Genomic DNA, 12,544 nt, shown 5'->3' with positions numbered 1-12,544 from the left:
TTAAAGATTGGAAATATAACAGAGCAGCACACTCAGGACCCATGCAGCCTTTAGCATTTGAAGCAACTGTATAGTCACACTTGACCATAACTGTGCATAATGCAGAGGCTGTTTGAAAAATATCCAAAAGAAATGGTCTGACAGAAAAATGTTAGCAAATTTGTGAAAATTAAGGTGAAAATAAAGGAAGATTTGTTAAACTACATTATGTATGTCAAAAAGATTATATCATAATCAGAATGAATTAAATTTGGGAAGTAACTCCCATATGTCAGACTTCAATAAGGCAGGATTTTCTTTTTGATGATAAAGCACATGACTTTGATTTTATTACACCTTATACCAGAGAAAATTAGCATTCTATACTACAAACTTAATGATTCTAATGGTTATAGGCAACAGGATGGCATTCACAAAATGTTGTGGAATCCCACTCCTTTACAAATATCTTTGCATAACAAGAAAGCCATTTGGCCCATTGTGCCTGTGTTGGTTCTTCAAAGGAGCTATCCAATTAATTCCATTCTCCTGATCTTTCCGAATAACTGCAAAAGCCAAAGTATTTCCTTTTGGAATTTCTTTCGTATGTTTGAATTGCTTGTTTTAGAGAAAACTAAAACCCGAAATCTAAAATGTTTTTCGGGTTGTGAAAATTAAGATACGTGGAAGAACTTGTGAAGAGCACTCTATTAATGGTATGTTTTATTGTCTCAACACATTTACAAACACCCAATTGGCACATTGTGATAATGTGGTCTGCAAAATAATAAATCTGTCACATACTTAAAATCTATTTTGAGCTCCAATGGAGTACCAGACTTATCCATTTCCTTTCCTCCCATTTCCAAAAGGTAGCAGCACAAATTTACATATTTTGAACGGGGAGTTAGTTAAGTGAATAAAGATAACAGGAATTGTCATTAAGGATGAATAAGGAGGTTATAGTGGTAGCATGTTAGGAGTCAGTTGAAAGATCCACACAGGTTCCTGCGCCAAGCCCCACAAATTTACTCTCAAAGCCTATGCAGATAGACTAATTTCATTAATTCATTCCAAATTGCATTCTTTGGTTTTCCTATCCCACATCTGGCAGGTTCACTTCAGCCCATCTGGAGACAGATATTCCTTACCATGCTCAGTCTAACAGCCTCTTGTCAAATGCCAAGCCCCAGGTTGGGGAGAAATGGCAACTCCCTGCAAGATTTAGAGGATAGCTGAGGTCCATGAGCCCTGACAAAGCTGTTAGAAAGGGCTGGGGTGAACTGTGGCTCAGTCCAGTTGGGACAAATTCCCAGTGAGTTCCACCAGAGATGTTGAAGACTTATGAGTAGATATGAGATTTTGTGGTTTCTGGTTGGCAAGTAGCCTGAAGAGATGCAAGGCAAGTTTTGTTTCAATTTAGAAAAACTTTCAGACTTTGCCTTAGCATAAAGACAAAAGCAAATTTTGTTTGAGTATTGAATGGTTAAAATCAAAGCTTTTTCAATTACACAATAACCAGAACGGATTCATTCAATTATATATTTACGAATCAGACAAGGTTTTGCAGCAGAGGATTGCTCTGCATTAAGTTTATTTCAGACTCCAAATTTATCACCGAATGATAACTATAATATGCCTCTGTCATAATACTATGTAGGTGATCGCTCTCAAATTTCAAATTCAACATCTTGATACTACATCTTGATAAACTAGGCAGGAGTGCAACCATCCTTACCTTTCTGTCCAATTCTCCAGTGGTTTTATGGTGCATTTCCTCATAGGCTGATTTTTCTTTTGTCACAACATTAAGTCTTTGCTTTAGTGACTCTGTAAGTGCCTTTCTGGTAGAGCCTTCTTCAGTCAGTATCCTTACCTTTATAAAAATCAAACATATAACTTCTCATTTACTAAAGCATCAGAATACTTGTATTTCAATTGTTACAGAAATGACTGAGCATAAAATATAGATGCTACACTGACAGAGCATTGGCAAAACAGAGTCACAAAAGATATTGCTTTATGGCACAATGCCTGTTACAGGAGAATGTGGCAAGAGTTGATTCATGATGGCATAACAAAGCCAAAGCCAGACATGGACACAATTGGCCAAAAATAAGAACCGAAAGCAAATGAATAAAGAAAATCATCCTTCAGGTCAGTTTGTTATTTGCTTCCAGATACAGCTAAATATCAGGTTTTGCATTCAGCTGCGAGCCTAAAACCTGCATTAACTGAATATGTCATCTCTGGCCAACATGAACAAAATTATTATAGTATGCTGTTATATGACATTCAGCATTAGATATGATAGATGCATTTATACTAGATTTCTCACACATTTGAAATTAGGAGAGCATAATTCTAAATAATCTGAAGATTTTTCATCAGGAATGGTGCATATGTGTGTATAGATAATCATACAAGCAGCTATACTGCAGTTATCTTTTGAGCGCCACCTAACTGAAGTTAATGTGCTTTATCTGTTGCATGTGTAGAATGCTTTGGCTTGATCACTGCGATGCCTGCCTTGGTTTTAGGCTCAGGAGACACGGACTGAGTAATAGTCGGAAACAAAATGTATCTGACTAACATCGGTGAAACGTTAGACTTATATAGAGCAGGGTTAAAAGGTAGCACTGAGTGAAACAGAATTCTGATACTACTTTAGTTAGAAATCAAGGATGTGCAGAGATCACAGTTAGATAGAATATCTATTATGCTGACATATAGTCCTCTGATTCTGAATCTAAATGGGGTAAGAGCAATATAGTCTTTCAGAGCAGTAGCTTAAGGCTCAAAATGAGAGTCTATATCTTGTGAGTTTGCATGTATTAGTAATGAATATCAATATTGAACCTGAGGTTCCTAGTGGCTTCCCTAATCCCAGTCCAGATATATACATCCTTGAGGTACAACACAGCTATTTAGCTTCTGAGCTGTAATGATTGAATGATATGTAGGATGGCAACTATGTTAAAATTCTGTTTTGAACTGAAAGTACTTATATATTTGTGGTCGAGAGCCAATCTAAAATATCCTTTTTTTCATACTATACATAAGCATTTTTCTAAACCCTAGCTGTGATGGTAAGCCTTCATTGTCTCCCCTTTCCATTTGTAGGTTGATGCTCTCTGTCCATAGGGCATATATCACAGTATGTACTCACATACAAAATAGGTGCAGAACATGGTCAGTTGAACCTTGAAGCCTATTCCACCATTTACTAAACCCATGGTTGATCCTCTACCTCAGAATCTTCCTGTACCACCCTCACTTCCCTTGATATCTTTCATATCCAAATATCCATCAATCTCTGACTTCAATACCCTCAACAACTGAGCATCCACATCTTGCTTCACAGCTTCAGTCTTAATCTCAGATTAATTAATTAGGCATTTATGACACACCAGATGAGGAAAAACCTCTCAGCATCTATCCAGTCAAGTCCTTGAAAATTTTAAGTTTCAATAAGATGACTTTTCACTCTTCTAAATTCCAGGATTACGGGAGCAGGAGTACAGATCATTCAGCCCATCGAGCCTGCTTCACTCTTTCATTTAATTAATCATGACCATTCATCTACTCCTGTGCCTTTTTTTCTGCACTCATTCCATATTCCTTTACGTTGTTAGTATTTATAAATTTGTTAACCTCGACTTTAAGCATACTCAATGACTAAGCTTCCACAGTGGTAGAGGATTGCAAAGATTCACAACACTCTGAGCAAAATAAAATTCTCATCATGGTCCTAGTTGGTTTCTCGCTTATTTTGGAATTATGTCCTCTGGTTTCAAATTCACCAACTAGGGGAAACATCTTACTGTCATCTAACCTATCTGTCTTGTTAAGTATTCTGTAGGTTTCGATGAGGTCACTTCTCATTCTTCAAAACTCTTGAGAATACAGGCCCAGATTCCCCAATCTCTCTTCGTAGAACATGCCGACCAACTCAGGAACAAATCTTGTGAACATGTGCTGCAGTCCCTCATTGGGAATATTATTGTTCCTCAGGTACATTTGTGGGTGTGAATGATCTCAAGGCAAGCCTTCAGACTGCTTGGAGCAGTTGTGTGTGTGTTTGTATCTCTCTATGCAGTAAAAATACCCGGAACTTGAAGAAAGCCAGTTTTTCTACAGTCAGTTACTGTAAGTTGTTGACCATAACCAGTAGCTAAGAGACTTTGTAGTTGGTCTAATAATTATCCTGTGCCTCCTGTGAGGCAGTGAAAAGACCTGGAGAAAGAAGATTGAAGAACAGGAAATCCTGAAAAAGAATACCTCAATGGACACTGTGAACTGATGCTATTGAACTATATTTGCCAGTATTCCTTTCCTGTACCTATAAAACCAATGTCTTTTGTCTGTCTATATATGCCTGTATATTTGTGCGGAAATTTTAAAAGGAACTTAGATTTTTAATTAGTAGAGTGATATGTTGATTGTTCAAAGCTGCCTGCTTATGATGAGAGTTTACTTATACGTAAAAAAATAGTAGGTCTTGTTAAGTTCAGGAACCTGTCAGTATTTCTGTTAACCTGATTCCATCAGGCAGGTAGATCAGGGACTTGACATACTTTGATTAAATCATTAACTTTTGTGGTGACCGATAAAGGTCGTGTTACGTGAGCATCGGCATACTTTTCCAAGTGCAATGGAATAATGAGGAACCCAGATTCCTTTGTACATGCACACTAGCTAATCTCTTAGCATTTAAGAAATAATCTGTACATCTGTTGCTTCCATCAAAGTAAAAAAGTAGAAAACCTTACATTTTTCCAAATAATATTCAACCTGCTATGTTCTTGTTCAGTTATCAAGTCTATCCAGATGCACTCAAATGCACTTGTCATCTCCCTCACAGCAAACATTTACTGCCCATCTCTAATTGCCCAGAAGGCAATTATGAGTCAACTGCATTGCTATGGGCCTGGAGTCACATCTAGGCGAGAGCAAGTATGCATAGCAGCTTTCTTCCTTAAAGGTCATCAGTGAAACAGATGAGTTTTTTTCTGCCAGTTGACAATGGTTCCATGGTCATCATTAGTTAATTCCAGATTTTACAAAAAATTTGAATTCCACCACCTTTGATGACAGGATTAAAATCTGAGTCCCCTGAACGTAAACTGTGTCTCTGGATTAAGATAATATCATGAGGTCATCTCCTCCCCTTTAACTTCCATATTCCACTCTCCCTTTATCAGGTTCTTGGATTCATTTGTATTCTAAAGTCCTTACAATCCTTAGGTCTGCTACTATTTTGGCAACTTCATCAGTCTTTTTCTCTTTATTTCATATAACCCTTGACTTCTTATGTTAGCTACATAACAATAACATCTGGTGCAGGTGGACCCACAATGCTGTTTGGGAGGGACTTCAAAGATTTTGACCCAGTGGAATTAAAAGAAAAGTGATTTACTTCCAAGACAGGATGGTGAGGGCATGGAGAGGAATCTGCAGGTGGTAGCCTTTCCATGCATCTGTTGTCCTTGTGTTGGATAGTGATGGATTTGGAAAGTGCTTTTAGGGAGCCTTGGTGAATTCTTGCAGTGATTCTTTGGATTCTTAACTCTTCTGGTAGTGGAGGGAATGAAGGTTTGTGGATGTGGTATAAATTGTCTGAGATGGTGTTATTGAAGCTGTACTCAACCAAAGTTGAGAGTATTCCTGACTTGTGCCTTTAAATGGTGGACAGGCTTTGAGGAGGCAGGAGGTGAGTCACATACACTGCCGGTTTCTTAGACTTGATCTGCTCTTCACAGAATCATTGAAGTCTTATCGTGCAGAAGCAGGCTATTCAGCTTATCGTCCCTGTACCAGCTCTTCAAATGAGCATCAATACTGGGTGTCAATTTCCTGCTTTTCTTCCCATTGTTTTGTAGAGTATTTTTTTTATTTAAATAACTGTCCACACCTGTTTGAATGGCTCAATTAAATCCAACTCTTCCACACTTCTAAGCAGTGCATTCCATAATCAAACTACTCACTGAGTGAAAAAGGATTTTCCTCATATCACCTTCACTTCTTTTACGAATCACTTTAAATTGATTATTCTTGTTCTTGTTCCATTTATAAGTGGGGGGCAGTTTTTCCTTAATTTGAAAATCTCTATCTGATGTCATCTTAGCCTTCTCATCTCCAAGGAGAACACTCATAATTTGTATAATCCATCTGTATAATTGCAGTTTCTTATCCCTAGAATTGTTCTTGAAAATCACTTTTTGACCAAAAAAACTTCCTAATGCATTCACACCCTTCCTCTAAGGTAGCAACGAGAACTGTACACAATATTTCAGCTGAGGTTTAACAAGTGTCTTGTACAAGTTCAACATTACGTTATCACATTTGTACTGTATGCCCCTATTAATAAAGGCAAAGATAGTGTATACTTTACTTACTACTCTCTCTGCCTATCCTCCCACTTCCAACGATGTATGCATATATATTCCGAGGTACGTCTGTCCTGCACTCCCTTAAGAATTGTACCCCCTATTTTATATTTTACTTCAATGTTGTCCTTACCAAAATGCATCATCTCACATTTCTCTTCACTGAAATTCATGTCAACTATCTGCATACTCCACCAACTTATCTTTATTCTATTGGAGTTCTATGCTGTCTTTGTCACAGTTTGCAATTGTTCCTGGGTTTTGTATTATCTGTAAGATTTGAAATTGTCACCTGCACATCAAGATCTAGATCATTAATCCACATCAGGAAAAGCAAGGTTCTCACTGTCGAACCTGGGGAACTCAACTACAAATCTTCCTCCAGCCTGAAAATATCCATTGACCATTACTCTCTTGTTACCTACCACTCAGTGAGTTTTGAATCCAAGCTGCTGCTGACTCTTTTACTCTGTGACCTCTAGCCTGGCCTACAAGTCTGTTGTGTGGCATTATATCATTTGCATTCTGAAAATCCATGTACACCATAGCAATAGCATTACCCTCATCGACCTTTTTGATACCTCTTCAGCAAACCAAACACAATTTCCCCTTTAGAAATCCAGGCTGACTCTTCCTAATCAACCCACTTGTTTTCCACATATCAACTAATACCTTCCGTAATAATTGTCTCTGGAAGCTTACCCATCAATGAGGTTTGACGGGCTGGTCTGTAATAGCCACAATATATAGCTACATACAAAAGGTTGGGCTTAGGACAGTAGCATGAGGAAGTCCTCTTGTGATGTCTGGAGCTCAGATAGCTAACTTCTATGACAACCATCTACCTTTGTGAAAAGTATAACTCCAACTAGTGGTGAATCTCCTCTGCTCCTCTGCCAATTTTAATTGACTCTGATTTTACTGAGGGTCTTTGATGCCACAATCAGTCAAATCCTGCTTTGATGTCAAGGCAAACACTCCATTCATCTCTGGAGTTTAGCTCTTAACAAGGTGATTCTGGTGGAACCAAAACTGATAGCCAGTAAGAAGGTTACTCTAAGCAATGCTGCTTGATTACACTGTCGATGACTCCTTCTATCACTTCACTGGCAATTGAGAATAGTCTGATTAACTGGTAATTGGCTGGGTTCAATTTGCATTGCTTCATGCATACTGGACATGTTTGGGCAATTTTCCACATTGCTAGATACATGCCAACATTATTCCTGCACTGGAACAGCTTGATGCAGGGTAAGGCTAGACTGTAGTACTTGTTGTAGACAGAATTTTGTCAGGGCCTGCACACTTCACAGAATCCTTCAGCTGTTTCTTGATATCACGTGAAGTGAATCGAATTGGCTGAGGTTTGGCACCTGTGAAGTTGTGAACCTCTGGAGGAGTAGAACTTCTGGCTAAGATTGTTGCAAATGCTTCAGTTCTCTTTTGCACTGATTTTCTGGGATCGCTCATCATTAAGCATGGGAATATTAGTGGAGCCTCCTCCTCCAGTGGCTTGTTTAATTGTCTGCCAACATTTAGGACTGGATGACTCAGGGCCACAGATGTTAAATCTGATCAGGGTTGGCTGTGAAATTACTGACCTCCATCTATCTCTCTGCTAATGCTGTATGATGTACAAATGATTCTGTTATTGTTTCACCAGACTAACTCATTATGCTTAATGTATGCTTAATGCTGCCCCTGTCATACACTCCTGCACCTTTCTTTGAACCCGAATTGGCTTGACAGCAATGATAGTGTGGGGGATATGTTGGGCCATGAGGTTACGGGTTGTATTGGAATAGAATTTTGCTGCTCCTGATGGCACACAGCACATTGTTGATGTCCAGTTTTGATTTGCTAAATCTGTTCAACATCCATCTTATTTAGCACAATGATAATGCCACACAATATGATGGAGCGTATCCTCAACTTGAAGATAGAACTTCATCTCCACACAGAGTGTGTGGTGGTCACTCCTATTGACACTATCCTGGAAAGATAGATACATCATCACAGGCAAATGGGTGAGGATGGGCTCAAGTTTGTTTTTCCCTCACCACTTGCAGCAATCTCGCAGCTATGTGCTTTAGGATATGACCAACTTGCTAAGTAATGGTATTGCTGTGCCTTGCATGGTGACAGAATTCAAAGACCCTACCCCAACCCAGAGTACATTGTGCACTCTTGCCACTCTCAGTGATTCCTCCAAGTGATGTTCAACATGGAGGAGTACTGGTTCATCACCTGAGGGAAGGGAATTAAGTGGTAATCCCAGATTCTTCACCTGATTTCATGAGACTTTTGTGTCTCAGACTCAATGTTAACGACTCAAAGGACAACTCGCTCCTGACTGTATACCATTGTGCTGTGTCTGTTCTGCCAACAGGTCATGACATAATGAGTTATGTGATAGTCTTGAAGACCGACACAATTCCTTGAGTATGACTATGTCAAGTTGTTGCTCGATTCATGTGTGAAATTACCATGGTGGAATGTGGAACCAGATTCTCATAATGTTACCTCAGTCTCTAGACTACACATATAGCAACAATACCACTGCACTGTTGTTTTCCCAGTCAATTTCCCAACCAATTCTCCTCGCATTGGGTATAAATGTTGTTTTCCCCTTACATTTCTTGCCATTTGGCCTGATGAATGCAAAATGAATTGTTTCGACAAAGTGTTTTTTTTCAACAATACTAATGTTTCATATTACCAAATTATTCTTTGTTCAAAATGGCTATGATATCAGAACCAATATTTTCAACATGAACTATTACTCAATTATTTATTGTGAATGTTTCACACAAATATAGGATATGTATCGTTTTCTTCCTAGTATCACCTCATCACTAATACCCCATTAACTTTGTTAAGATTTCTGTCTCCTCCCGGCCTACTCTGCTGACAACAGCCTCAGCATTTCTCATATTACCTTTGGATTTATTACTTCCTGAATACTCTCATGCATTTATTTATTTGTTTAGTGACAGGCAGGAACCATTCTTCCCCTCCTGAAAATATTCCATCACTGCAATATTTCTTTTCACTACCCACAGGTTTCCTGTATTTTGGTGCTATTCAGTTTGTTCATCCACCCTGTAGACTTTGTCCTCACTCGCACAAGCAATAAGAACACTGTAATTGTTTGAAAAGGGCAAATGTCAAAGCTCCCCCAGAAATGGCATCTGGAGTCTCCTTATTTAGCTGACTTTCAGTTACACCTTCCATCATATGACCAATAATCAGATTTGCACTACTACCTCAACATTATGACTACCTTCTGACTCGAAGAGTTCAGGTAACCTATCCTCTTCCTGATTCCTCACAAGATCCGCACTCAGAATTCAGGTCAACAACTCTAACCCACATTTCCTCAAGATGCACAGAGTCATAGAATCATACAGCACTGAAACAGACCCTTCGGTCCAAATCGCCCAAGCCTAACCTAATCTAGTCCCATTTGCCAGCATTTGGCCTATATTCCTCTGAACACTTCCTATTCCTTTACCCAACCAGGTGCCTTTTAAATGTTGCAATTGTACCAGCCTCCACCACTTCCTCTGACAGCTCATTCCATACACGTACCACCCTCTGCGTTAAAAAGTTGCCCCTTTCAGTCCCTTTTATATCTTTCCCCTGTCACCCTAAATCTATGCCCTCTATTCTGGACTCCTCCACCCCTATTGTCTATTTCCCCTATCCATGCCCCTCATGATTTTATAAATCTGTATGAGGTAACCCCTCAGCCTTCGAAGCTCCAGGGAAAACAGCCCCAGCTTATTCAGCCTCTCCCTATAGCTCAAATCCTCCAACTCTGGTAAAATCCTTCTAAATTTTTTCCGAACTCTTTCAAGTTTCACAACATCCTTCCGATAGGAAGGATACCCAGAATTGCATGCAATATTCCAAAAATGGCTAACCAACATCCTGTACAGCCGCAACATGACCTCCTAACCCCTATACTCAATACTCTGACCAATAAAGGAAAGCATACCAAATGCCTTCTTCACTATCCTATCTACCTGCGACTCTACTTTCAAGAAGCTATAAACCTGCACTCCAAGGTCTCTTTGTTCAGCAACACTCCCTAGGACCTTACCATTAAGTGTATAAGTTCTGCTAAGATTTGCTTCCCAAAATGCAGCACCTCGCATTTATCTAAATTAAACCCCATCTGCCACTGATTTGCTGAAGATGTTTGTCTGGGATTGCAATACTTCCCACAATTCCCATATGTTACAACTACAGCACACTACCTGATTTGGGACCTCTATCAAATATTGTGTGGTTAATTAATTATAAACTAAACAGAATTTCATAGCTCTGAAATGGTATGTGATTACAAATTATCGTAGAATGTAAACTGTAATCTATGCCCATTATATTTTCTCCCCTTGGCCTTATACTTCCTGCCAGTAGGAACTACCCCAACCAGAAGAATAGCTTTGGGAAAATTGCTTCCAATCTTTCTCATCTTTGATTATGTGATTGTCCTATACTTTAGAACGTAGAACATAGAAAAGTACAGCACAGAACAGGCGCTTCGGCCCATAATGTTGTGCCGAGGACTATTCTTAATCTAAAATAAAATAACTTAACCTATGCACCCCTCAATTTACTGCTCTCCATGTGCATGTCCAGCAGTTGCTTAAATGTCCCTAATGACTCTGCTTTCACCGCCGGCAACAGATTCCATGCATTTACAATTTTCTGTGTAAAGAACCTTCCTTTGATGTTTCCTCTATACCTTTCTCCTAATATCTTAAAACTATAACCCCTCATGCCAGTCAATCCTGTCCTGGGGAAAAGTCTCTGGCTATTGACTCTATCCATGCCTCTCATTAACTTGTATAACTCGATCAGGTCACCTCTCTTCCTCCTTCTCTCCAAAGAGAAAAGTCCATGCTTGGTCAACCTCTCTTCATCAGACAAGCCCTCAGTCCAGGCAGCATCCTGGTAAACCTTCTTTGCACCCTCTCCAAAGCCTCTGTATCTTTCCTATAATCGGGCGACCAGAACTGGACACAAAATTCCAAGTGTGGTCTCACCAGGCTCTTAAACTCAATCCCCCTGTTAATGAAAGCCAAAACACCATATGCTTTCCTAACAACCCTGTCCACTTGGGTGGCAACTTTGAGGGATCTATACACTTGAACACCAAGATCCCTCTGTTCCTCCACACTGCCAAGAATCCTGTCTTTAATCCTATATTCAGCATTCAATTTCAACCTTCTAAAATACATCATTTTGCATTTGTCCAGGTTGAACTCCATCTGCCATTTCTCAGTGCAGCTCTGCATCCTGTCTCTGTCATGCTGCAGCCTGCAATAGCCCTCGATACTATCAATGCACCTCAAACTTTTGTGTCATCGGCAAATTTATTAACTCACCCCTCAACCTCCTCATCCAATTCTTTTATGAAAACTTTCCATCTACAACCACTCTCTGTCAGCCTTCCAATTCTGAATCCAGACAGACAAATCTCCCTGACTTTATGAACAAGCTTGCCATGGGGAACCTCATCAATTGCCTTGCTGAAGTCCATATACACCATATCCACTGTATGGCCTTCATCAACCTTTCTCTTCACCTCCTCAAAGAACTCAATAAGATTTGTGAGGCACAACCTGCCCCTCACAAAGCCATGCTGACTGCCTTTAATCTTGCTATGCTTTTCCAAATAGTCATAAATCCGAGCATGTTTTGAGAAGATTTGTAGCTCAGGATGAGGTTCTGAATGTAGGTTTGCTAGCTGAATTGGAAGCTTCGTCCAGAGGCTCACTGAAGATGTTACCTAGTATGATGACGAAATGTCTGAAAATGAACCTTCCAGCTCAGCGAGCGAATCTACATCCAGAAGTCATATATCTTATCCCTCAGAATTCTTTCCAAAACCTTGATGACCACAGACGTAAGACTGACTGGTCTGTAATTACCAGGGATTTCCCTATTCCCCTTCTTGAAAACAGGAACAACATTTGCCTCCCTCCAATTCTCTGGTGCAACCCACCTTGGAGAGTGAGGAAGCAAACATCTTTGCTAGCGGCTTAGCAACCTTCTTTCTTGCCTCCCGGAACAACCTAGGATAAATCTGGTCTGGCCCGAGGGAATTATCAATCTTAAATTTTGCACTTTCCATAACGAAATGATAAAGATTGGTAAAACAGAGG

The 12,544-nt window shown here is 39.6% G+C and overlaps 1 protein-coding gene across 1 annotated transcript in view; it reads right to left on the bottom strand.

The window, feature by feature from the left end:
- Positions 1 to 12,544, bottom strand: part of cntln (centlein, centrosomal protein) — a 454,938-nt gene that overhangs the window by 65,129 nt on the left and 377,265 nt on the right. Inside the window, exon 23 of the mRNA XM_060846250.1 lies at positions 1,718 to 1,855. Coding sequence (XP_060702233.1) covers positions 1,718 to 1,855 — 138 coding nt within the window. The remainder of the gene's footprint in view (positions 1 to 1,717; positions 1,856 to 12,544) is intronic.

The sequence above is a fragment of the Hemiscyllium ocellatum genome, chromosome 2 (genome assembly GCF_020745735.1).
Source record: "Hemiscyllium ocellatum isolate sHemOce1 chromosome 2, sHemOce1.pat.X.cur, whole genome shotgun sequence".
NCBI lineage: Eukaryota > Metazoa > Chordata > Chondrichthyes > Orectolobiformes > Hemiscylliidae > Hemiscyllium > Hemiscyllium ocellatum.
This window is presented reverse-complemented; position numbering and strand designations above follow the sequence as displayed.